This window comes from Haliotis rubra, unplaced genomic scaffold (assembly GCF_003918875.1).
Source record: "Haliotis rubra isolate DU_JTF1 unplaced genomic scaffold, ASM391887v1 Scf1938, whole genome shotgun sequence".
NCBI classification, from domain to species: domain Eukaryota; kingdom Metazoa; phylum Mollusca; class Gastropoda; order Lepetellida; family Haliotidae; genus Haliotis; species Haliotis rubra.
In genome coordinates, this window is record NW_025765934.1 from 37684 (window position 1) to 64462 (window position 26779).

Consider the following 26779-nt stretch of genomic DNA (forward strand, 5'->3'; position numbering starts at 1 on the left):
GGGAGTGAACTGAACGGATTGGCCATGTCCGCAAGTTTAAACTGTCTATTTGAATATGCCATGTCGGCATAGAGTGATTTCATGTGAAGGATTCTATGTGTTATTATTCTGAGGAATGTGATGGAGCAGGAACAATTGTATATCCATGTGATAACCAAAGTAAGACTTTTAACATATACCATGATACTTGTTTTGCACATTTGTACATATGTATAGACTGCCAGTATTAAAACTATTTTAAATTGTTGTGTGATCTCTCCACTCGTAACAATACAGACAAGTGTCCCGCTAAATGTCCCCAATAGAGAATCTGTGGACTGTTCGCGGAGGAGGGTGTACGCCAGGGACCCCATGAACGTCAGCCAGCTTTGGGTAACTCTTCCCAAAGGACTACCGTATGCATGTTAATCAACAGTCTGGCTATAGTCCGTTTGCAGTGAAAACGTACCGATGAATTTCACTTTAAACAAAAAAGTAAATCAAATAAAGTGAAATTTTGATTGCGAATCCTCATAACTTTACCTTGCCAATTGAACATTAAAATCTCAGAATTTTATTCAACTTAGAATAAAAGTTGTTTAACAAACGATCATAGATTCAAATCGCTATTATTGGTTTGTAATACAAGGGGGGATGCATATTAAATGAAACCTCGAGAACAAGAAGGGATGGTTTCTACGGTAGTCTAAGTTAACGCTCATCACGCACCGCACGTGCATTTGTTTCACTGTTCCAACTACTGCGCGTACCCCCTTGTAATACAAACCAACAATAGCGATTTGAAACTATGATCGTTTGTTAAACATCTTTTATCCTAAGCTAAATAAAATACTGAGATTTAAACGTTCAACTGGCAAAGTAAAATTATGAGGATTCGCAATCTTAATTTCACTTTATTTGATTTACTTTTTTGTTTAAAGTGAAATTCATCGGTACGTTTTCACTGCAAACAGACTATAGGTGTTGTGCGTAAATTGTCCAACGTGTGGACACCCAGACACTGATCTTTATATGATTTAAAGGAATATTTTTCTTACTAACACCTACATTAATTATTTCAGCAATTCTCCTATATTTTGGCAACACGTATATAATGATTTTGACTTGTAAGTCACTATCTTTTAAAAATAGTTGCCTTGTTTGTTGGAAAAACATCCCAAACACTGTGTAGTTTCTTTTGTGTGTTTTTTTTATCAGTTTAGTATTGACATCTACAGTTTTAACATTCTGATGGACATACACCAGCAGCCATCTTTAGTTACCAGTCACCTGCTTCATTCGTTCCTCGTTGGTTATCAGTTTCCCTGCGTGTCACGGGATGCTCCCGTAAACTCAACCCACCCAGGCCTCCTAGAGAATATTGAGCTACACCTCTGTCTGACTACAAATAATGTTTGAATAAAATGCATATACCAATCTATATTTTCATCGCAAGCTCGAAATGCATATACTTTATTCATCGAACGTGAACTTTCCAAACGTTTTCCTGTTTATGAACATTTAACACACGAGAATACCCAAAGAAAAGACGACTCGTACCTAATACCAATAATGCAAAATGTAGTTTTTGCTCGTTGTCAGAGGTTTGTTTGTCGGACGTGTTGGTATGTATCCGGTGAAGCCGTTCTGCTGGTGCGCATGACAAACATTTGTGTCATGCGTTGGCAGGGTCGCTTGCAATGGTGACTTTTTCAACGCATGCGCCATGTAAGCTTTCCTACATATTTTGGAACTGAGGCAAGTCGTGGCAACAGACATAACGCCATTATGTAATTACAAAGAATGCTAAACAGCGTATGTACGACATAGGTGTTTCTTTACGGCTTGTTAACGTACATGTAGATCGATTTGGCGAGAGCGCGTGAATTTCTGTTACAAATTTCTATTGCCAACCCGAAAGGTGATTGAATGAGTTTTGGTTTACACCGCAATATTCCAGCTATATGGCGGCGGTCTGGAAATCATCGAGTCTGGACCAGACAATCCAGTGATCAACAGCATGAGCATCGATCTACGCAATTGGGATACGATGCAACCCGAAAGGACGGGACAAGCGGTTTTCACGGCATCACGTGAGGTTGATTGTCATGTCCCGTTTGTATCAACAATATTCCTTGCATATCGATGTACTGACTGACTGACTGAGTTTAGTTTTACGCCGCTTTTAGCAATATTCCAGCAATATCACGGCGGGGGACACCAGAAATGGGCTTCACACATTGTGCCCACGTGGGGAATCGAACCCGGGTCTTCGGCGTGACGAGCCAACGCTTTACCACTAGGCTACCCCACCGCCCCTCATATCGATGTACGCTATCTCGCCCGACTGGCCAGCAAAATTTGGAAACTACTTTGCACACTGGCTGCATATGATCGTAATGTGCACGTGCGCATGAACTTCACGTAATCTGTGGTAACTCTTCCTCTTATGTTTGGTTCAACGATTGACAGTAAAGCTCTTTGGTATATCGGCCACTAGATTATTCTGCAACCATGGCGTGCAGAGTTGCCTCCCTTGGTTGCCAGATCCAACTCGTCACTTTCGGCCTTCCTGCCATATTGCTATGCAGTATTCAACTTGGGATTACACTTCAATGCAGTATTTTACCTTCAATGGAATGTCCCGATCTAAGTCAGTCCACCTTCTTGTACACGTGTCATGTAAATATCGGGACTGGTTTGCATATTTCGATATACTTAACATGAAAATAATCACAAGCATGTGTATCCTTTGGACCTTCTCACATTTGTTTGGCATAATCAAAGTCTCTTGCAAAGTTCAGAACCTGCGTAGCAACATTCTCATCAGACCGGGCGCTGTTCAGGTACCAAACACGAAGTCGTCATGCGAGTGAGCTGTGGTGATCTTCTTAGTGAATGATTATTTACTAAGCTAGCTGTACTGATATCAGTAAGTGAGTGAGTTTAGTTTTACGCCGCTTTTAGCAACATTCCAGCAATATCACAACGGGGGGATACAAGAAATGGGCTTCACATATTGAACCCATGTGGGGAACCGAACTCGGTACTTCGGTGTGACGAGCGAACGCTTTAACCACAAGGCTACCCCACCGCCCACTCATTTCAGTGCGGTTCATAGTTGTAGTGTCTATGTGTGCGTGCGTGTGTGTGTGTGCCAGTGGTATTCATCGTCTTATAGTGTACTGCATTGTTTCTATTCGCATTCAGTAGGGGGTAGACTAAGGCTTAGTCTCTGAATATATATAATTTTGATAGTAACAAACAAGCCCATTTAAATTGAAAAGGAGCCCTAGGGAGACCAGAGATTCAGAACCTGGGAAAATCTAGACTTGCTTCGTTTAGGGCTTTAGCACTACAGGGAAGGCTAGGCTGTAGGGACAATAATGTGGTTCAGGGACTGTGAGACAGACTAAGTAGGGGGCAGTGGCCTGTTGTATTTGACTGTTTAGTCTGACAGTCCTCAAAGGCACTACAGGATCGCCTTTCACCCTGTATACCCAGCCTGAGTCTATTTTGGAAGAGTGATCATTGTTCCTATAATCACGGCTTCAGTATCACACTGTCCTTGAAACTGTACTGCTATATTTTGTACTACCATTCTAATTCGTCAACTAAAGTAAGGTCCGATGTCCCAAATGTGCCTTGTTTCAGGGCGCCTGCTGGTGAGGAGGGCCGTCCTGCTCGGATTGCATAAAGCCACTGAGACGTAAGCTCGCTTGAGGAGGAGGGATCTGGCAGCAAGCGCATCAAGATTTGGAGTGTGCATCTTTGGTCTCATATCATCTGAAACCAGCAAGAAAACATTCTTCTTTGCATGAACAATTCCTGGGAATACCAAGTGCCAAAGCAATATCTTCATCATGCTTCTCGATGACTGCCTCACGTACAGTGAAACAAGCTTAAATCCTAATCAAGGACCCGCTGAGCTGTTTGATTTTTATACACTACATTCTGTGGTAGGGCTTGTTTATCTTTCTAAAGCAGCCACAAACTTACGTTATCAGTTGTGTTTTAAGAGTGGACATCTGAGAGTTTTGTAAATGCCATTTTCTATATCTACCTACTGTTATCAGTAGGTGTGCTAGTTAAGCTTGGACACCTGCAGGTTTTCAAATATTTTATATCGCATCATGTATTCTCTCAAGATACATTTAATGGCACGTGTCTACCAAGTTGAGCTGACTAAATATCATTGGGTTGTTTTGATGGTGTTGGTCTTTATGATTCTAATTCATGTGGGTAAACGAATTTTAATTTTGACCATTGTTAAACGAAACTGTATGATTAGATTTTGCAAACCATACGTGAAGCAGATCAGCAAGCTATTGGTGCCTATGGGCATGTCTTCCATTTACCTAGATGCCCCAGCAGAAGAGTGATTCATGATTTTGTGAATGATTTTCAGAATTCGGTGGCTTGTTGCGTATGGTCCTTGTTTTAACTGACATAAGCTATACTGTTCTGTATATATTGTCCTTGTTTTAGCTGACATAAGCTATACTGTTCTGTATATTGTGTCCTTGTTGTAACTGACATAAGCTATACTGTTCTGTATATTGTGTCCTTGTTTTAACTGACATAAGCCAGAAGCAAGGTCCAATGTCACAAATGTGGCTTGTTTCAGGGCGCCTGCTGGTGAGGAGGGCCGTCCTGCTCGGATTGCATAAAGCCACTGAGACGTAAGCTCGCTTGAGTAACAGGGATCTGGCAGCAAGCGCATCAAGATTCGGGGTGTGCATCTTTGGATGAACTCGAGATGGTTAATCTGGTCCGTCGTAGGCACCTATATTGGGTCTCATATCACCCGAAACCAAAATAAAACATTCTTCTTTGCATGTACTATACCTAGGAATACCAAGTACCAGAGTAATATCGTCATCACGCTTCTCGATGAGTTCCTCAAGTACATTGAAACGACTTAATCTCCACCAAGGACACACCGAGCTGTTAGTTTTTATGTACCACTTTCTGTGTAACTAGAACTGGGTGTGCTTGTTTATCTTTCTAAAGCAACCACATGGTTACGTTATCAGTTGTGTTTTAAAAGTGGACAGCTGGAGTTTTCCAAACATTTTGAATTATAGTATGTATATCTTTGATTTAAAATCTTGCCTTATGGACACAATTTAAATTATTTACTTTTAAAAGCATTTGCTAGGTCATACTACCGAGTGAACAGTACAGAGAAAAGAATCCTAGGTTTTTAATGTTAGAGCAGACTAAATTAGATAACGTAGTCATAAAAGATGACTGTAATTGGGAATGACCCAGGACCGCCTCCTGTGGTGTAGTGGTTTCGCGCAGCATTAATGGGTACAACAAGGACTGGTCGGCTCAGAGTCAGTATAATGTGTCTGAGTGGGGTATTCATGCTTCACTGCGGCATGGTATCTCAGTGGGCTAGAACTATAAAACCAGCTTAAATCTGGGCTAGTACTAGCAGCCACACATACACATACACATACACATGCATGCACGTCGTCATATGAGCGAAATATTCTCAAGCACGACGTTAAACCCAATTTCACCTCACCTCACCGTTAATGGCCCAGGTAAACGAAACTGTAGTAGCCTAGCTTTAATGAAAAATGAGTGAGTGAGGTTTAGTTTTACGCTTCACACATTGTACCCATGTGGGGAATCGAACCCGAGATTTTGACGCGACGAACCATTAGGATACCCCACTGCTCCTCTTTATTGAAAAAAGTAGAATCGTGTGGTCATATCCAAAAGTATTTATGAGGAATACACAACATAAACTGGAAAGGCTTTGTTGTGGATAATAGGCACTGTTATCTTTTATATGAGGTTCAGTTTGCATTTTCAGGATGTGACGTGCCGTTCACGATGTGTCCGCCTTCAGATTAATTTTGTAAATGCCATTTTGTTACAATCACTTGTCATTCTTATCATTTCCTCTTCTCCCATAGAATACATACAATATAGATGAGGGAATAAAGAAGACATATATCGTAATTCATTTAAAACATTTAAATACATTTTAAACGTCGATGCAAAATTCATTTTTTGCAGTCGAGATGAATAAATTGATCAAAACTTTCAATTCGTTAAATGCAGGAACATGCAGAGGCCTCCATTCCCCCACCCAAACGCTATCTCTTAAATACATAGCGAACTGGAAGTTTGGAACTGTTTGTCTTAAGGGAGTAGAAATGTTTGTGGTCTTCCTCCTGTAACCTGACCAACTGCTCCATACCCAAAACTGAAGTTCCTCAACAGTCACATTGTCGACATTTTCAGTACCCTTCCTTCTTGAAGGAAACACTGGAATTGCTCTTTCAAAGCCGGTACCAATTTTGGGTAGCAAACAAGATCAGCTAAGCCAGACAGAAATGTTTGAACCATCAGTAGCAGGAGGTAATCTGTCCTTTGCTGGTTTATGACCCTGTGAATTCCTGTGTGAAAACACTGAGCGCCTGAGCCTGAACCCATGAGTTAGCGTGTAATTATCTGCCAAAGGAGCAGCCTGGTGTAACTGATTCAGATCCAAAACTGCCCTGACTCACTGCTTAAAATGTTCCAGCTAATCCGAGTACCTCAATTTATCAAAATCACCATCGACCTCCTCAGAAGTACACCACCTGCCAAACAAAGTTTCCATCATCAGCCAAAGTTCTTCCTAAGGCTTGATCAAAACCTTCTTGGCATCGACCTTATACATTATGATGTCACGAATTTAACATAGCCAATTCGACCAGTTCTGACTTTTTGAGACTTTTCGGATGCCGTTTGGCTAACAAACACATCAAGGATGAGGACTATTTTTATGGATATACAACTTCTTTATTCTGTATATGGCGACGTTTCGACATAGATTCTAATGTCGTTGTCAAGCAACGTCGCCTATACAGAATAAAGAAGTTGTATATCCATAAACATAGTCCTCATCCTTCACTTGCTTGACAACGACATTAGAATCTATGTCGAAACGTCGCCTGTACAGAATAAGAAAGTTGTATATCCATAAAAATAGTCCTCATCCTTCATCTACCCAACTTCTAGAATGCCAATCAAAGAAATAACAAACACATCTACAATAAACGCCACAGTGTTTGCTGGCTTCACACTATATGAGAGAATAAAATGTAAACCCGATGATATATGAACTTCCTATTCAGAACGATTCCCCCAAGTTCATATATATTTCGACTTCCACATTGAAATCAAGTTAACCATGTTATGTACACAACAAAGAATACAGTATGAAAGAAATATTAACGATATTATTATAACATTTACCAGGTTTAGAAACCTATACAAAGTGTTCATACGTTTACAAAGTCCTCACGATGGCACAATGGAGCGACCGTAAGGTATTCACTGGCAGTATAAACAATGGTGGTGCTAATATCCACGTAGCAACAGCACTGGTCCAGCTTCCAGAACTGGTCAAGGCAGAACACCCTGGGTGAAAGCCTGGTTTTCACACAACTGATAGTTTTGATGTAATGCGAGATGATAGACGCATAGGCTTGCCTACTTATATTAATCCAATAACCTTCCTTACCATGCTGGATTAGTCTATATCTTATCCGGAAGATTATCTGCTGAACTTTAAAAAAATAACGAATGTCGTAAACTAATTATTGTTAAAACACAAGGTTATGAACTGAATTTGAAAAAACCCACAACCTAGTCAAACTTTGTTTACAATAAAGTATACATGTACTGCCATTCCGTATGTATTGTGCAAGAAAGGGTTATTGGACAGCCCTGATGGGACAACATACTGACATCCTGCACGAATCATTAACACTCACTTCCAGCAAAACAACATCCATGAAATAACTTCGCAGTAAATGACCTTAGACCTTTCCTCCACTGAACACACCTGGGTTGTGACACGTGCGCGTTAACGTCATAGGACGCGTTAACGTCATAGCAAGAGGAGTAGGAGATTAAGTGATTAAAGTTGTCTGTCTCGTTGAGTGAATGGCAAACTTGTGGAAAGTTTACGCACTACCGGTCCAGTAACGTCACACTATCGTCCTTCAAGACGACCATGACATCAACTGTCACTACAGGAGGCCATGTTGCCCCAATCGTTCATATACAACTATTAGTAGAAACTAATAACTCTTACAATATTGAAATTTTAAGATATTTTCTAATATTTCATACTTTAATCTGGGGAGTATACTTAGTATGTGTCTTATGTGTTACCTTTCTTTATCTTTATCTATAGGCACCTGTGAAGAGCCACCTCCTCGTGGTGGGTGCTGGGCTCTTCAATCCCCCATTGTGGACCCGGGGGTATATTTGGTCCACCAACCCGTTTGCCGTGGGTTGCGCCCCTGTGTCGGTGGAGGACGGGATTCTGGTGCTTGAGGGCATTGGTTCCAGGATTAGCGTTCCTTTGCCCAACACACCACTTCGGCCCTTACTTCACCTAGACGGGTGGTAGAATGGGCCCGGTTCAACCAATCGGCTGGTCATGCCAAGCCCTGTGCATGGTAAGTACGATGCACAAAATTTGATTTGATCTTTTCCAAAATATATGGTTTGATCTTGGCGATAAATATTTGGTGAAAATATAATTACTGATTTGTTAATTTGCCTAGAGTCCTATGCCAGAAGGCGGTGGCTCATGGGCCAATCCGGTAGGACATATCTATTTAAGATTTTTCCTGCTTGAGTATACCCTCCTAGTATCCTTGGTGTCATCTGTTGGAGATCCATAGACATGAGACATCGTCCTTGTTGACACTCCGTGGTGGGTGAGGATCTAGGAGGGTGAAACATATATATTTCTTCCATGGCACCCCCACACAAAAAAGGTTCCTAGGAATCCGATGATTCGTTTTCCTCAGAGGATGAGCTTCCTACATGTCTCACCAGCCCTGACAATTGGCCTCATTTCCTCGTCATGTGTGCTCCTGATGGTGGCCCTCTCAAGTTGAACCCATTTGCTGTGGCAAAGGGCATTGAAAGGTTTAGCCGGTGATGTTAAGGAGATTAAAAAGCTGCGATCTGGTTCTCTGCTCATTGAGTGTAAGAAACAGATACAATCTCAAATTCTGCTCAACACAAAATCGTTAGCAAATGTTCCTGTTGAGGTGTCCCCTCACAGGACATTGAATACAAGCAAAGGCATCGTCCGTGATATTGGACGTTGTCTTGCTGATATGAATGAAACTGACATCGTGGCAGAATTGCAGTCACAAGGAGTAACTCATGTTAAACGATTCACGGTCAAAAAGAATAACGAGAATATCAAAACAAATACCTATTTATACACGTTTTGTCTTCCAGTTCATCCCACATCTCGGAAAGCAGGTTATTGCAACTTGAGGGTGGATACATTTATTCCTAATCCCTTGAGATGCTTTAACTGTCAAAAATACGGCCATGGGTCCAAGTCTTGCCACAGTCCAGCTGCTTGCTAACGATGCGCTGGAACATGTCAGGACAGTAGTCTTTGTGACAAACCTCCTGTTTGCGTCAACTGTTCTGGTTGCCACCCGTCTTCATCCAAAGAGTGCCCTACATGGAAATTGCAATCTAAAATTTCGCGGGTCAAACACGAGCGCAATATTACCTTCTTAGAAGCGAAAAAGACTGTTCTTGCACAAGAACAGTCAGGTCTGACTTATGCTACCACCGTCTCTGCTTCTACTAAAAGCCTCTAAACCAAAACAAGTTCAATGGAGTTCAGTTGGATGCCAGACAGATTATACCTGGGCTTCCACTTCTGCTCCCACGTTGCTGTCTACTAAAATCCAGGTGAAGCCTTCACAAGTGACGTCCTGTTCCCAAACCATGTCTTCCTCCAAAAGTATCATTCAGTCCAAAGCATCTGAGATGGATACATCTGCATCTCAGAATCAATCATCTAAATCAGGGACAACCGTGAAAAGCAAGTCAAAACCAAACACTGAACAGTCTAGAAGGAATCAAAGTGGCAGAGCCCCAAAAGGGGCAAAAACCCCGATCCAAATCTTTCAATAAGTTTGGATCCCTTGACAACATGGATGTGTCCGAACAAGGCCATGGTAGGACACATAGCTTGTCGCCTTCAAGGAAGGTGAGGGGGTAGATCCCCAGTCCATCCTTTGAAGACATAATGTCCTCACACATAATACAATGGAATTGTAGATGACTGAGGACTAATTTAGCCGATGTACAGTTACTTGTCCAAGATTTTAAGCCGTCAGCGTTTTGCATACAAGAAACCCATCCGAAACAGACAGTTACTTTTGACCTCCGTCAATTCAATGCATATCACTGCTTTTCTCCTCTGGGTGATAGAGCTTCTGGTGGATCATCCATCCTGGTGAGGAACACTGTCATCCATAGCTCAGTTCCACTTAAAACAAATCTTCAAGTCGTTGCAGTTCGATTCACATTACAGGTTGCTTTTAAATTTATGCCCTTTTAACATTCCGCCATCATCAGCTGTTCAACTAACAGATCTGCAAGCTCTTTATGATCAACTACCTAAACCCTGTATAATCATGGGGGATTTAAATGGCCACAACCCGCTCTGGGGTTGCACTAATACAAACACCAAAGGTAAATTACTGGAGGATTTTATTTCAAATAATGATTTATGCATTTATAATGACGGTTCACAGACATATTTACATCCTGGCACAGGAACATATTCAGCTCTTGCTTGTCTATTACTGACTCTAACCTACTGAGTGAATTTGAATGGTCGGTCCATGACGACCTCTGTGGAAGTGACCATTTCCCAACAATACTAAAATCCGTGAATCCATCAGATGTTCCTCCATCATCAAGATGGAATTTTAAAAAGGCTAACTGGCCTTTATATGAAGCTCTCTGTGCTGACAAACTCAAGCCTGAACTTTTTCATGATATTCCTGATGCCATAAAATGTTTTTCAGATGAACTAAATAACATAGCTGACCCGTGTATCCCAAAGTCCTCTGCAGTTCCTCACGTCCGAAAACCATGGTTTAACGATGATTGCAAACAGGCTAGGAAGGCAGAGAAGAAAGCCGAACATTATTTCCGTCGCCATCCTATGGTCCACAATTTAGACAAATTTGAAAATTTGAACGCTAAAGCAAGGCGTACTTTCAAGCAAAGTAAACGCCACTCTTGGCGAAATTATGTATCAAAAATTAATTCGCGCACGCCCATATCAAAGGTGTGGAATATGATCCAGAAAATCAAGGGTAAGGGATCTAAATATAGCATTCAACATCTAAAAGATGGGAACCAATTATTGACTAGTAAATCAGGTATTGCAAATAAACTTGGTGAGACGTTGGCCAAGCATTCTTCCTCATCTAATTATGTACCTGAATTCCAAAAATTTCAAAAACAGCAAGAAAAGAAATCTATTAATTTCAAATCAGATAATGGGGAAGACTACAATGGAACCTTTTCGATACATGAGCTTCATACTGCTCTTGATCAGGCTCACGATACTGCTTCTGGAGCACTTGCCAGAGTCATGTTTGGAGACACTCTTACATATTTTTGATGACATTTGGATAACTGGAAAATTCCCTTCGTCGTGGCGTGATGCGATAATTGTTCCCATCCCTAAACCTGGACGTGATCATACTGATCCTTCCAATTATAGGCCCATTTCACTAACTAGCTGCGTTTGTAAGACAATGGAACGCATGATAAATAATCGACTTGTTTGGTACTTGGAAACTAATAACTTAATAACGGATATACAATGTGGTTTCCGTAAAAACAGAAGTACTCTCGATCATTTAGTGCGTTTGGAATCTTTTGTTAAGAATGCCATAATTAGTAAACAACATGCAGTGTCGATCTTTTTTGATTTAGAAAAAGCATACGACACGACATGGAAACATGGAACTTTAAAAGATTTACATGACGTTGGATTACGAGGCCGTTTGCCTCAATTTATATCCAACTTTTTAAGTAACAGGCAGTTTCAAGTCCGAGTGGGTTCTACCCTGTCTGGTCATTACAATCAGGATCAGGGTGTCCCGCAAGGCAGTATTTTGTCTGTCACATTGTTTAGTATCAAGATCAACAGTTTATCCAAGGTTTTAAATGATTCAATCGATGGATCACTTTTTGTGGATGATTTTAATATTTCTTGTCGTGGTAAATATATGCATACAATTGAACGGCAAATGAAGTTGTGTTTAAACAAAATAAATTAATTGTGTCTTGAAAACGGCTTTAAATTTTCTAAATCAAAATCAAATTGCATACATTTCTGCCGTAAATATAAACCACATAAAGACCCTGAACTATCTCTAAATGGCACACCCATCACAGTTGTGAAGGAGGCCAAGTTTTTGGTGTTATTTTCGACTCACATTTAACCTTTCTCCCACATATTAAACCCCTTAAAGCTAAATGCCTGAAGGCACTGGATCTGTTAAAAGTTGTTTCCAACTCAAAGTGGGGAAGGGACTAAACTACCCTCCTTCACTTATACGGATCACTCATCCGTTCTGAACTAGATTACGCTTCCATCATATATGGTGGAGCTTGTAAAAGCAACCTAAAACTATTAGATCCTGGCCACCACCAAGGTCTAAGACTTTGTCTTGGGTCTTTCAGAACTTCTCCTATTGACAGTCTCTACGTCGAGGTTGATGAGCCATTTCTTAACCAACGACGTATCAAATTATCTTTACAGTATCTCACTAAACTATATTCAAATAAGTCTAACCCTGCATATAATTGTGACTTTAATCCTCTTTATGAGGATTTGTACAACAAAAAGACTTCTTTTGTTCCAACTCTTGGGCTAAGAATTAAACCTTTCATTTCTGGTGCCGGCATTGAGCTGGGAAATATAGCTTATTCCAGCCTTCTTTCTTCTGCTCCTTGGCAACTAGTAAGGCTAGAAGTTGACCTAACACTTACAACGTTTAAAAAGTCAGACACCAATGAACTACAATATAAACAACAATATAATCAATTAAAAAGTAAATATAATACATACAAATCCTTATTTACAGATGGGTCCAAGGATGGTGGCGCAGTTGCTTGTGCAATCTCTTCTATATTACCAGGCGATAGTTCTATTTTCACAGCAGAAGCAAATGCCATATTAACAGCACTTAAATATATAAAAAAGCATCCCAAATATAAACAATATATAATTTTTTCAGATTCTCTTTCTTGCCTTCAAGCTATAAACAATCTTTCTTGCAAACATCCACTTTTAATTGAAATTATTGAACTATATAATAATCTTGGTACTGGTCAATGCGACATCGTCCTCTGTTGGTTACCCAGGCACGTTGGAATTTCTGTGAATACAATGGCCGATTTTGCTGCTAAGGCAGCACTCAACAAATCTGTGACACCACTTCTTATTCCATACTCTGATTACAAAGCTAGCACTTACACTTACTTAGAACTTACATCCGTGATCTGATGCAAAAGAAGTGGGACACCAAAGTAGGTATCAATAAATTACATGCAATAAAACCAACTATCGGTTACACCTACTTGGGTTGTCGGTCCAGATTTGAAGAGGTCATCCTACGACGATTCCGTATTGGCCATTCTCGATACACACATGAGTATTTACTTAAAGGTGAGGATCCTCCATTTTGCATCCCTTGTGATGAGGGAATCACAGTCAAGCAGGACATGTATTGAATTTTCCATCACAAGGGATAAATATTTCAGTGTCAAAACAATGAAAGGATCTTTTTAATAATGTACATTCTCATTTAATTATCGAAATTTTAAAATAAATTGAATTATTGGATAAATTTTGAACAATATGTTTTGTAAATAGTTAATGTCATTTTATTATCAATGGTAGTATAAATTAGCAAACTGCGATTGTTAGTAGCTGTATAAATCTCAACTTTCTCCTGGATGCATCTTCGGCTCGGCCCGATGATTTTATTACCTCCCTTGGCTGGCTTTTTATCCAATCAGGTGTCATCTCTGGGAAGTTGAGCGTACCAATCACAACTCGCTTTCGCTTCTTAAATTATCTATCCGATTAAACTTGGCAACAGAACTGATGCAGAGATACTCTGAAAGAGGTAGAAGGAGTTGCATATATTTTTTAAAAGTGTCAATCTGTATGATTTTCCCCCAAATCTGAGTGGCACTGCGAACAAACCTTCGCGGCTGCGACTGCTATCTTTGTTGACACTGGCAAGCTCGTTTGTAACGGCGGCTTAGCTGATTGGCTACTGTGAGAATGCGTAGGTAATAAAAGTATCGTTCCGAGCCATATATGCATCCAGGATATAGTTGAGATGTCTTAAAACGTAAACCTGGAGATTATCGAGGATGATATGAAATATGGTTAATAAAGTGTTTTCTTATCTGATATCTGCAATAATGTACATCTCCTTCATACTCGTCACCTGTCTGCAATGCATCATATCGTGTTTTGCCATATTCAGACGTTTGTATATTAATACATCGGCTTCAAACTCAGCTTTTAACGTTTTTACAGTCCGTTTCATTTCATTTGAGACCGATGAATTGCTCTCCAACACAAATCTAATAAGTGCAACAAAACCAAAAACAGTCACATGAAACCGACAGACCAACTCTGATGATTTGTCTTATACATTTGGACACCCAAATAAAAATGTTGTTTAACAGACCATCATTATTTTGTTGTCACTTTTCGCTATGTTTTACGAGGGGGGACCACTTGCTGGTAGAACGGTTTATCCTCACTGTGAAAAAAGGAATGTCGTTTTTAATCCTAACAAAACTGAAAGCATATTATTTTCACGTAAAAAAACACCCACTAGACATCCTGATCTTCACATGAATAATATCAATATTAAAGTAGTTTCTCATCATAAACATCTTGGTTTAACATTGTAAAGCAACTGTAATTGGCATGAGCACATTAGCGACATAATCAAGAAAGTATCCCAGATGATCAACTGATTTAGGTCCTTGAAATATAGATTATCACGTAAGAGCCTAGCCACTATTTACAAACAATTTATTCTTCCTCTCTTTGACTACTGTTCTCATATCTGGGACTGAAATTTATGATAAATTCAAGTAAATTATATCGTAAGTATCTCCTCAGGACACATGCTAATGATGGAAGAAGTCTATTTTTCGAAGGATGTATCGGATAAACTTTAGAGACGTCTGCTCTCCTTCTCACACAGCTAGCGCTATGAAGTCACACATGCGCAGGGCAATATCATGGGACTTCCTCATCACGTGACTGACGGGATATAAACACCACACAAACCAACTACTGTCAACACCACACACAACTACAAATACGGCAATAGACCAGACCAACATAGAACATGGGTTTTGTGGGTTTGTTATTACATAAATGTCACCCGTGAAGATCCTGGTTAGAATTGATCTTCAGTAACCCAATTCTTGTCGTAAGAGGCAACTAACGGCATCGGGCGGTCAGGCTCGCAGGCTCGTTGACACATGTCATCGGTTCCTAATTACGTAGATCGATGCTCAAGATGTTGATCAAATAACCTTTTTATATCTCGAAAAGAGTTTGAACAGTGCAGCTGGTTACAGGCCGTGTTGACCTCAGACGCGTCTATTAGGAAGAGCTCCTCTCCAGCCCAGCTGAAATTACCCCCATACTGCCGGAAGTAAGGTCCGATGCACCAGATGTGGCTTGTGTCAGGGCGTCTGCTGGTGAGGACGGCCGTCCTGCTCGGATTGCATAAAGCCACTGAGACATAAGCTCGCTTGAGTAACAGGGATTGGGCAGCAAGCGCATCAAGATTCGGAGTGTGCATCTTTGGATGAACAGGAAATGGCATATCTCAGGTAGGCCCCAACATTGGGTATCATATCATCTGAAACCAGCAAGAAAACATTCTTCTTTGCATGAACAATTCCTAGGAATACCAAGTGCCAGAGCAATATCTTCATCATACTTCTCGACGACTGCCTCACGTACACTGAAACAAGCTTAAATCTTCACCAAGGACCCACTGAGCTGTTTGATGTTTATACACTACATTCTGTGGTAGGGCATGTTTATCTTTCTAAAGCAGCCACAAACTTACGTTATCAGTTGTGTTTTGAGAGTGGACATCTGAGAGTTTTGTAAATGCCATTTTCTATATCTACCTACTGTTATCAGTAGGTGTGCTAGTTAAGCTTGGACACCTGCAGGTTTTCAAATATTTTATATCGCATCATGTATTCTCTCAAGATACATTTAATGGCACGTGTCTACCAAGTTGAGCTGACTAAATATCATTGGGTTGTTTTGATGGTGTTGGTCTTTATGATTCTAATTCATGTAGGTAAACGAATTTTAATTTTGACCATTGTTAAACGAAACTGTATGATTAGATTTTGCAAGCCATACTTGAATCAGATCAGCAAGCTATTGGTGCCTATGGGCATGTCTTCCATTTACCTAGATGCCCCAGCAAAAGAGTGATTCATGATTTTGTGTATGATTTTTAGAATTTGGTGGTTTGTGGCGTATGGTCCTTGTTTTAACTGACATAAGCTATACTGTTCTGTATATTGTGTCCTTGTTTTAACTGACATAAGCTATACTGTCCTGTATATTGTGTCCTTGTTTTAACTGACATAAGCTATACTGTTCTGTATATTGTGTCGTATTTTGATCATCATTTTTCTGATCATGTTTATATTTATCCTAGTCATTTTGCTCACCCACTTACTCTGTCACTACAATTATATCTTGGGACATATTTCCGTCCTTCATGTAATGGTTATTAAGTAATTTCTCTTTCTGTTATGTACTTTGGTCGAATGTATCTCCACTGTACATACATCTGAATGCAATACACCAATCATTTGTCTCTTTCAAATAATAATATCTCAAAATTGTATTCATTCAGACATTTGTAAATCAATATTTTGACTACTGAAAATAACTTTAAACATTTCTCAACTTTGAAAGGAATGTGAGAAAGTCAGTATCACTTTACGCAACTAATTTTTTCGATATGAAGGCAAGGGGCTCTAGGCATGGATGTTACACACCCATTCGTTTTTCACTCCTTTGCACCTGGTTAATGAACTATGTGTTTGTGATGTGTTTCAGTGTATGACAGTACGAACATCCCATGTACAAAATGTGAGCAAATATGTCTCCTGTGTTCAGTAACTGTGTCTCATGCATAACAGCAGGACATTTCATTTTTAGAGTTGAAATGACAATGGTTCTCTTTACTATTTTTTATGGTTTTGTTATGACAAAAAAAGAGATCCAATGTTGTTGCAGACGCTCTAAGCACACTTCATGTAGAGCTTTCAAACCATTGATAATCAAAAAAGCATCAAGAAGATGGTTGAATATTTTCTCGTTACTTATAGGTTATCTTAAGAAGTAGAAAATGTAAGAAATCTGTTGAAAAATTAGAGATTCCGGATGATGAAGAAATTATGTACCTGATTTTGAAACTTTTCCATTTATGTGTCTAACGGTGGTGAGAAAAGGGATGGTTTACCTTTCGTTAAGTTTCCTAGGGAGACGGAACATTGATGAGTGGAAACTGTCTAAGGAGATGTGGACATACCTAAACGAACAGAAAGTCGATGATTAGCATCAGGATGTTGGCGATGATTATTGCCCAACTTCTGGGATTTCAGGGAGGATATTTACCGGGTTATGAATCATGAAAGGAAGGTTTATCACCCTACTCTCCAGGTCTAAGATTTCCAAATCTGGTACTATGTTTGTTGAGAAAACAGTTCTACTCGTGGTATTTTTTTATGATTCTGCTGATTTAAAATCTTTGCTTTAGGATTGCATATTGCCACTTTCAGATGCTATATCAGAGTGGCTTTTTGTTGTACTGGTGCGAATCTTCAGTTTGTGAATTTGAAGACGAGTTTTGTTTCTGGATTGGATCAGGTGGGTTTTCCGAAAATCTCTTTTTAAAGCGTATATTTGCTTGTTTTGAATTCTATGGGGGCGGGAAAATGTTTGGCTGCTCATTTTGTTTGTCAAGAACCTGACAATTCGTAAACTACTGAACATCCTTAAAAGGAAACTCCACGAATGTTTCAGTTACTTGTGTACTGTCTGTACAAATGTCTTCAGAAATGTTTTAAATTATGATTGGGCTAAACATTTTGTAGCTAATTACAAGACCTGTCCAAACTTTCAATAGAGTGTTCAACATACTGGCAATTTGGTTGTTGTGAAACCAGGTTTAGGTTGGTTAGTGTAGTTTCGGGGTAATACACATAATTTCTCAAGGATACTATTTTGATTAGGAAATAATCTTGCCGAATAATCTTGCTGTTAATGAGTGGAAGGTTTTCATCAAATTGCTCTTCCAAGAACATATGAAAAATAGATTTTTTTAGTTTTCCAAATGAAACCCCTTTGGCATGTCATTTGGTTGTGAACAAAACCTTTGACAAAGTTGTATCCTATTTCTTTCGGCCTATGATTGTGGCATCTTGTATTTGAATTTTGCAAAACCGATCATCAAGGTGAAATGTTTAACTAAACTCAGCTGACATTCCACGACACATCTTTCAAAACCTTCCAAGCTTTCAGGGCTGTAATAAATTGTGCTATTCCATTATCGAAAATTGTTTCTCGGGTTATTAAAAGGCTTAATGAAGTACTTCCCTGTGGTTGTTTTCTTGAAAACTATTCAATACGTCATTAAACAAATAAAGTCTGGTACATATTGTAACACCCTTGGGGTGCTCGACTGAAGACAAATAACAAAAGGAAATGACGAAGAAGGGAAAGCTAAGTTTGCAGTGATGAATGCCATGTCAAAATGAAAGTTGTTCGTGAAAGAACAAAAAGAATTATTTCAAGAGTTTATTTGCAGGAAATACAATGATATTCTGTCTCTGTTTTTCCCGTGCAAACATGCAATTCATTAATTCATTGTGATACCTGTATGAGTTTAGCGTCGAGCCGCCCATGTGCTTGTGTCCGTGTCCGTGTTTTTTTCGCCCCAACACTAAAGGGAGACAACTCTTCTGCCTCAAAGCAAACAGCGCATACCGCACAAAATAAATATACACTTATTTCGAACAGAAAGCATAGATACTTAAAAAGTACCTTCCATATACTGATGGCATAACTGAATACGTTAGTCCGTAGTCAAACAATTCTGAAGTTTTTGCTAACTTCGATGTAAGTTATAGGCAAGATGACATTTGAGATGATTTCAGCAAATGTCTCTTGGTGCTTCTTAAGTAATGTTCATGTGTAATCTTAGTGAGCTATTATGATATGCTTAATGAGTTAGCTAGCTGATCTATCAAAATAATATGTGTGTGTGGACGGGATGGAATTATATAATTAGTGATCTGTGATGGTTTGTTCACTGAGTTATGAGTGAGTGAGTGTCATGTAAAGCTGAGTAAGCTGTGATGATAAACGTAGTTAGTGAACTGAAATGTCATTATCCTCATTCAGCTGTGGTGATACGCTCAGTGAATCTTGGCACTGAAACGTGGTTGCGTGCCTTTCACTACCACCAGCCTCAGTACTGAGGGCTATAACAGTAATGTTATAGTATAATTTCTCATAATATCATGTTTCGTTTTTGAAAATTCACATTATTGGTTGTCAGATTAACGTTTTCTGCAGGTCCACTCAATACCAACAGTACTAAAATGTAAATGTATACAAAGAATATTGTCTTTAACGTAAAGTATTAGTCAGATCAAAACCGACTTTGAAACATTTGGACTTTTTGGTTGTTGGTTTGCTGTTTCGTACATTTAAACTATGATAAACAGATTAGGTAGCCGCATTTACCAGATGAACAGAAATTCACACTTAATTGTAAATGAAAACAACATAAGGAAAAATACATCTTTGCACAAGAATCATTTATATCTCGAGTCTTAAGTTTTGAACAGAAAAAGCAATTCTAGTTGGTGTGGATGACTTTTTCAATGGCGTCTATTAGGAAGCGCTCCTCTCCAGCCCAGCCTCAGGTTTCTAGACAGCTCAACGATAACGTCTTTGTAGGATGGATCATCTGCTCGGTTATAGTTCTCCTCTGGGTCTTTCGTATGATCATAGAGTTCAACTCCAAGCTGCTGATCCCACATTGGTTGATAGAATGGCCTGCTCTTGAAGTTAACCCACTCTGTGTATCGATACTCTTCTGTCCTCATGGTGTATCCCATAACTGTCTCACCTATCAGTCCATTGCCTATTCTGGCATACTCAGAGAATGCTGCAGTTTTCCAATTGTCCGACGTCGGGTTTGTCATAAGTGGCACCATGCTTGTACCCTCTGTACACAGACTGACATTTTGAGAGTTTGGTGGACACAGGCCTACTTTAGGAAGTCCTGCAGCTTCAACGAGCGTAGGATACAGATCAACGAATTCTGTAAGTTTCTCAGTGACAACACCATGATCAGTAACTCCAGGAACATGAATCATCATAGGAGCATGGGTGGCATCTTCAAAGTTCGTCATCTTTTGCCATTCACCATTTTCCCCCAAATGCCATCCATGGTCACCCCAGAAGGATATTATGGTATTATTAGTCAGACCCTGGTTATCAAGCTCTGCAATGACCCTTCCAAGTTCATAATCTATGTAGCTTATGCAGCTGTAATAGGCTTGTCGCATCTCAAGAGTGAGTTGATCGGGAAATGTATAATTAATGCCACCAGCATCAACGTGGTAGGGTAGCATATCTTTATACCTTGTCAGATTATTGAAATTGTGCCAAGCAATTTCTGGCATTCCTACAGGAGCATAGTAATTTGGTGGTAGCCTCAGACTTTCCAGAGGGTAGTACTCCTTAAAGCGGGCAGGGAAGTTCCAAGTAACATGGGGTTTACGAAATCCAACAGCCAGAAAGAAAGGCTGCTCACCTGACTTAGCTTTTGGGGCCACCTCCTTCAGAGCCTGAATTGCATACTCGGCCAGAAGTTGATCCTGAAGTGGTTGAGCTTTAGCTCTTTCCTCTGAGACTGGTTCTATAAGGAGGTTGTCAGCTTTGAGGTAATCATCAGGAGCATGGGCGTATGTATCTGTCCATGAAACAGGATCGTCACCTCCGGAGGAATTTCCTGGATGAAATATTTTCCCCATTCCGATGGTCCTGTAACCATTTTGTTTAAAATACTCGGGCAGTGTAGTGAAATTACCCCCATACTGCCGGAAGTAAGGTCCAATGTCCCAAATGTGGCTTGTTCCAGGGCGCCTGCTGGTAAGGAGGGCCGTCCGGCTTGGATTGCATAAAGCCACTGAGACGTAAGCTCGCTTGAGGAGGAGGGATCTGGCAGCAAGCGCATCAAGATTCGGAGTGTGCATCTTTGGATGAACTGGAGATGGGTAATCTGGTCCATCGTAGGCACCAATATTGGGTCTCATATCATCCGAAACCAAAAACAAAACATTCTTCCTTGCATGAACTATTCCCAGGCACAACAAGACCCAGAGTTTCATCATGCTTCTCGATGAATACCTGAAGTACATGGATACTACGTGAAATCTTCAATGAGGACACATTGGAGGTTTAATATTTATATGCTAGTTTCTATCTAACTAGAACTGGGTGTGCTTCTTTATCTTTCTGAAGCAAACATGTGCCTATTTTATCAGTCGTCTATTAGTCAAGAAGTGACACCTGGAATTTTCCAAATATTTCAGATTGTATCACATTTTTCTTTATTCCGTTTCTGAGATTAACCTTTTCATGTAAACAGTATTTAAATTTCTTCATTGGCATTTTGTCACATCCTTCAACTGAGTAGCCACCCGCGCCGTTTGATGTAAAGACAAACAAACAAACAAACAAACAAACACAGGAACTTATAGTCCAAGTTAAAGTACGGAATTGCATCAGGTATCATTTTCTTACGGACGACAATTTTAGAAACTTTTAAAAAGCTTGACTGATGAAACATTGTTTAGTAAACATATTTTACGTGACCTTGTATGAAATGTGCCAACAAAGTGATATGATAGCTATGATAGGGTATGCATTTTGACTCTAAAATGTGTTGTTCCTGGAATATCTTTTGACAAAAGTTCTTATCACTTTGAAAATGTGAGCCTTATTTTTCTTATTGAGTAGACATATATTCAAGTATATATTGTATGTTGATGAGTTTCGTTTTTTGATCATTTTTTCTTATTGGTGTCACAGGTTGATGTGACAGATTTGCACATGTAGCACAGCGCCCCTGGCTCATTTCACAATTATTTTTGTCCCCAGCAGGCTGCCATACTGATGAGCTGACTGCCAGCAGGTACATCCTGGGCTCTGACACATTCTGCTTCTGTAGTCTGTGAAGCAGACAGACGATGGCTGTCAGGTTCATACAATTTATATATTACAAGTATGCAGTTGTTGAATGAAGTGTTAATATTTAAAATAGTTTCTAGTATATTTACTAGTCAGGTGTAACCCTGTATATTCATATAGTAAGTATATTTAATATTACAACTTAGGCTAAGTAACCATGAGCTTTGATAATCATGTAAACATGTATTAAATGTCAAAATGACAGTTTCACTGTATACCTGCCATGTTGGCAATGACAGCCGGTTTTCATGTGAGTTCCATGTTATAGGTTAATGACACAATAAAAGTTGTAACAGCAGACGAGTGGTCGAGTTTTAATCCTGCGACAATAATTGTGAAACAGTTATGGTTAAAGCAGGGACCTTGCTGCTGCTTCTGTTGTTGTTCCTATCAGGGTATTGAATTGCAACCGTTTGTACCTCCACATACGTTACCTTACTTAAGCGGATACATTTGCACTACATGAACGTAGTGTATCACCAATACTGATGGTGATGATGAGCCACAGTCAAAGGCATTCCTCACATAAGACGGCTTAGTTTCAGACCCAAAATGTTCAACGTGTCTTGCATCTTTGACGTCGAGTGAGTGTGTGAGTTAATATTTAACGTCACATCGGCAATATCTCAGCCATATCGTGACGAAAACAATTTATATAATACAAAAATGAAAACATTGTGAAGAGTTAAACCTGTCGACGATGGACAGTAAAATACTAGAGTATCACAGATATGAACATAAAACTAGCATGTAAAACTAAAACAGTGTAATTAAAGAAGACAATACAATATATAACACGGGCTATAGATCGCCAGCATCTGAAGGTAGATCACCGTACTAGGAACCATGGGGACTTACATTACTTTTGCTACCTGCATGGAGCCTAGCTGGATTTACACCATCCCTTCAGCCGCTGGCGATTGTCGGAAAATTTAGCCGAAATGTAAAAGAACAAAAATACTACGTTTAAAAACTTGGTACGTGAAAATTTTACTCTGAAAGTTCTTGACGTCGATAATCGAATACCTGTGACAGCCACGATGCTGTCCCTCAGACCTTTTCCACGACGCTATATTGACTTCTTTGGCATTTAAAGGTTGGTGTGATGAATAAGGGGATAGTCTAAAATTCTCAATAGTTTCATCACGCTGGATTTCAGCATGGATTTCAATGAATGTGACTAACATGAAGTCGAAGAGCATGTCTATTTGAAAAACAGTGTTAGAAACGAGATCCTGTTCCTGACTCCAAAACGTAAGAACATGCGCCCACGCCATGAAAAAAGCGAATTACGTTCAGAAATCGTGATAACTGTGACCTGAAACGCAGGTGTATGAGAAACGATTCTCATTGCTTCACTAACGATTATGAAACGAGGACAGAGATGCCGAGGTTAACACCTCAGGAAAACGCACGTGCTCTAGGCATGATTCAGGTTGGCACCAGGAGCAGGAACATAGATGTAGCCATCGTTAAGCCACATCAGCAGAGAGGCGGCACCCGTGACCTCCCACGACCTTGGCAACAACGTGTCACGACGCCCCGTCAGGAACGTCATATAGTCCGTGACCATATCCGTGATCGGACGCTGCCAACTGCCAGGATTGTTGCACTAGTTCAAGGTCGACGTGGGGTCATCAGCGCCGACACCGTGCGACGCCGTCAACAAGCCGTAGGGCTCCATGCTCGACGTCATTACATATTGACCAATTTGACTGACAGACACATGAGTGTATGCAATGGGTTAACAGGCAGCATGTTCAATAGAGGTTATAACAGTCGCATGGTGTAGGAGAGTGCCTGCGTCAATCCATGCAGACTTTGAACAGGAGGATCTCCAGCTCGATAGTCACAACGATGTTCAATGGGATTCATATTGGGATTGTCTTTGCTGGCCATAGCTTTGGTCTACAAATGGGCATTCATTGCTGGAGTGAGTGAGTTTAGTTTTACGCCGCACTCAGCTAAGCACCATGAGTACATAAGAACCATATCTTTTTCAGATATTCTGTTCATTCCATATATGCTAGGGTATGGTCGTTCTTTGGACCAAAAATTAAAATTAAAATAAGATGGTACTTAATTAATGGTCATAAAATGAGAAAGGTAAGATACTTCATGAATGACAACGTATTCACTATATATAACAGTAGTTGTCATCCATAAAGCACCCAAACTTTCTGTTTTCTCATCCACTTCTAATCAAACAAGTAATAATGCTTATGTGTACAGTTTACGCATTTTCGATAATGATGTACTAGTCGGTCGTGATAATATGACTTTAAGTGTGCTGTGATGGAAGACTTAATGCATTGCAGGGTATTTAGTATTTTGAGTTAGTATTTTGAAATGATAAACTCGCTGAGCCCTTGGCAACAACTCCAGCCCAGGACAGATCAATCAGAACGACTGCACTAACAACTTCCAAACTACAACTCAGAGAGGAGAAACTGTCTGGGCAGATATACAGTACCAAAACTTAGTGCACATAATATACACTAAACGCCAAAACATACGTCACCCTCCTTCCTTAACAACGAAGGGACCTATCTTCAGCTGGCGTTGTGATGCGTGGATTCTTGTCTGTCTACGCAGACACCAGTCTGTCTGTTGCGCTGAATCAGTCCGTGATACGGTGGCATCCGAGGGCGTTGGCAACAGCATTTGTATGTCGACCCCATCTGCACCATCCCAATGGCTCTTTTTCTCTTCAGCTGTTAATCATGGCTTATTTCTTGTACTTGTGTATCATATCATACATTCTAGTATCTCCTTTATACCCTATAGAATCATTCTACACGTGGAATTTAAGCAAATAGCGCGTGGGTATGTGCGCCATATAAATGTCCACTAATAAAAAAATAAATAAATGCTGCCTGAATATAGCTACGTTTGGCGATTGATATAGCTATGTGTAAACAGAAAATGGAAAAATGTTACTTGCAGAAGCAAATGGTAAAAAGATTGGTGTTCCTAAACACTTTTCATAATATCAAAGACACGTTTTACTTGTTTTCACTGATGCAAATCAGCAGGAAATGTTTTAAAATACTGAACTTGGTTGCAAATTACAACTCAGAGAGGAGAAACTGTCTGGACAGATGTACCATACCAAAACTTAATGCACACAGTATAAATCACCGTCAGTGGTGTAGGGAAGATCACAACTGGGATAGTCGGGATCGGTCTAAACTTGTATTTCCATATTAATGGAGGTTTACTCTTGATGACCATTACCGAAAGAATGGAGTTTTTCATGGCGTCTTATCATTAGTCTTACGGACAGTAGCATCGTACAGCATGATCAGTTCGGTCATTGGTCCATCATGGCGTGGGACGGTATCACAGTGACTGGCCGAAGTGCCGTCTATATTGTCCATGGCACAGTCACAGGGAAATCCTATTGGGATGTCATGATCACGACTAATTGCGGTGCTGCAAGCAAGATTATGGTTTATTTTTACATTTATTTTGTTTGTTGTCTTCAACCCCGGACAAATCCAATGCTGTTCATGGCATCCCAATTGCTTAGATCGTTGCTCCTGCTCTTGGATTATGTGTTTTAGACTAGATTGTTTACAGACCACCTTTACATAGCTTGAACATTATTTGAGTGCAGTATTACGTCAACGAACGAAATCAGTGTGTGGTTGGAAGGAAATTTAACTCCGAAGTGTGAGTTCTGACATATTTTGCCAGATCCAAACCCACTTTGAATCCATTTGAAATTATATACCAATGTGTTTGTCACCATTTCACACAACAGCAGATGTCACCGCCACAATAGTAACCACAGACATATCAAATAAATTATCAAAAGCAATTCAAAATTGGACATTTTGGTTGTTGGTTTGTTGTTTTGTTAAATTAAAATTTCCCGTATACCGGGAAATTTTTCAGGGTACTAAAATTTCAAGGTTGAGACTCCCAGAGCTTTTCGAGGTGATTTAAATTTCGGGGTTTGGGGACCAACAATATATAAACATTTTTAGAGAATTTTAATTTCGAGGTTAGAAAGAAAGTGGCCAGAAAACATCACTTACCGGACCAATACTCACTGAGCTATCGGCAAAACTCCTAGTAGCCAGTGATAACTGCTTGCCGTCTGACTGTTATAACTACCGGTATGCCAGTCTATGGCGGCAATAATGGTAATGAAAACAAACGTTTGATCTTTTGTTGTGATAAATGACCCATGAAACTTGCACTTCTGTCGGAGAGTTCAAACATGACGCCATTTTCTCTCAGTCGATTATTGTTTTCTTAACAACTAACATGTATGCATGTGTGTCTCTGCTGTTGTAGATAGATACCTCGAAAATTTCCTGGTATACGGTAGGTAACACTCTGTGAGTTTATGAACTCTCTGTTCATTCTGACAATTGAAGTTCAGGATGAATTGCACACCCAAGGCCCGTAAGTGGGAACAACATAAGGAAAATACACATATGTATTTGGATCATTTTTATCTCGAGAAGTTTTCTGGAACGGCAACAAATTGCTGGTGATGATTTCAAACGCGTCTGTGAGGGATAACTCCTCTCCAGCCCAGCCTCAGGTTTTCTAGACAGCTCAACCCTGAGG

The 26779-nt window shown here is 39.9% G+C and overlaps 1 protein-coding gene across 1 annotated transcript; it reads right to left on the reverse strand.

Annotated features, from left to right (window-relative positions):
- Positions 1-19815: 19815 nt before the first annotated feature.
- LOC124274728 (iduronate 2-sulfatase-like) lies at positions 19816-21258 on the reverse strand. Its single transcript, XM_046710101.1, has one exon. The coding sequence runs from the start codon at positions 21256-21258 to the stop codon at positions 19816-19818; it is 1443 nt and encodes a 480-aa protein (XP_046566057.1).
- Positions 21259-26779: the final 5521 nt, after the last annotated feature.

Coding starts and splice junctions, on each gene's coding strand:
- LOC124274728 (XM_046710101.1), bottom strand. CDS start 21,258: ATGAGACCCAATATTGGTGCCTACGATGGACCAGATTACCCATCTCCA.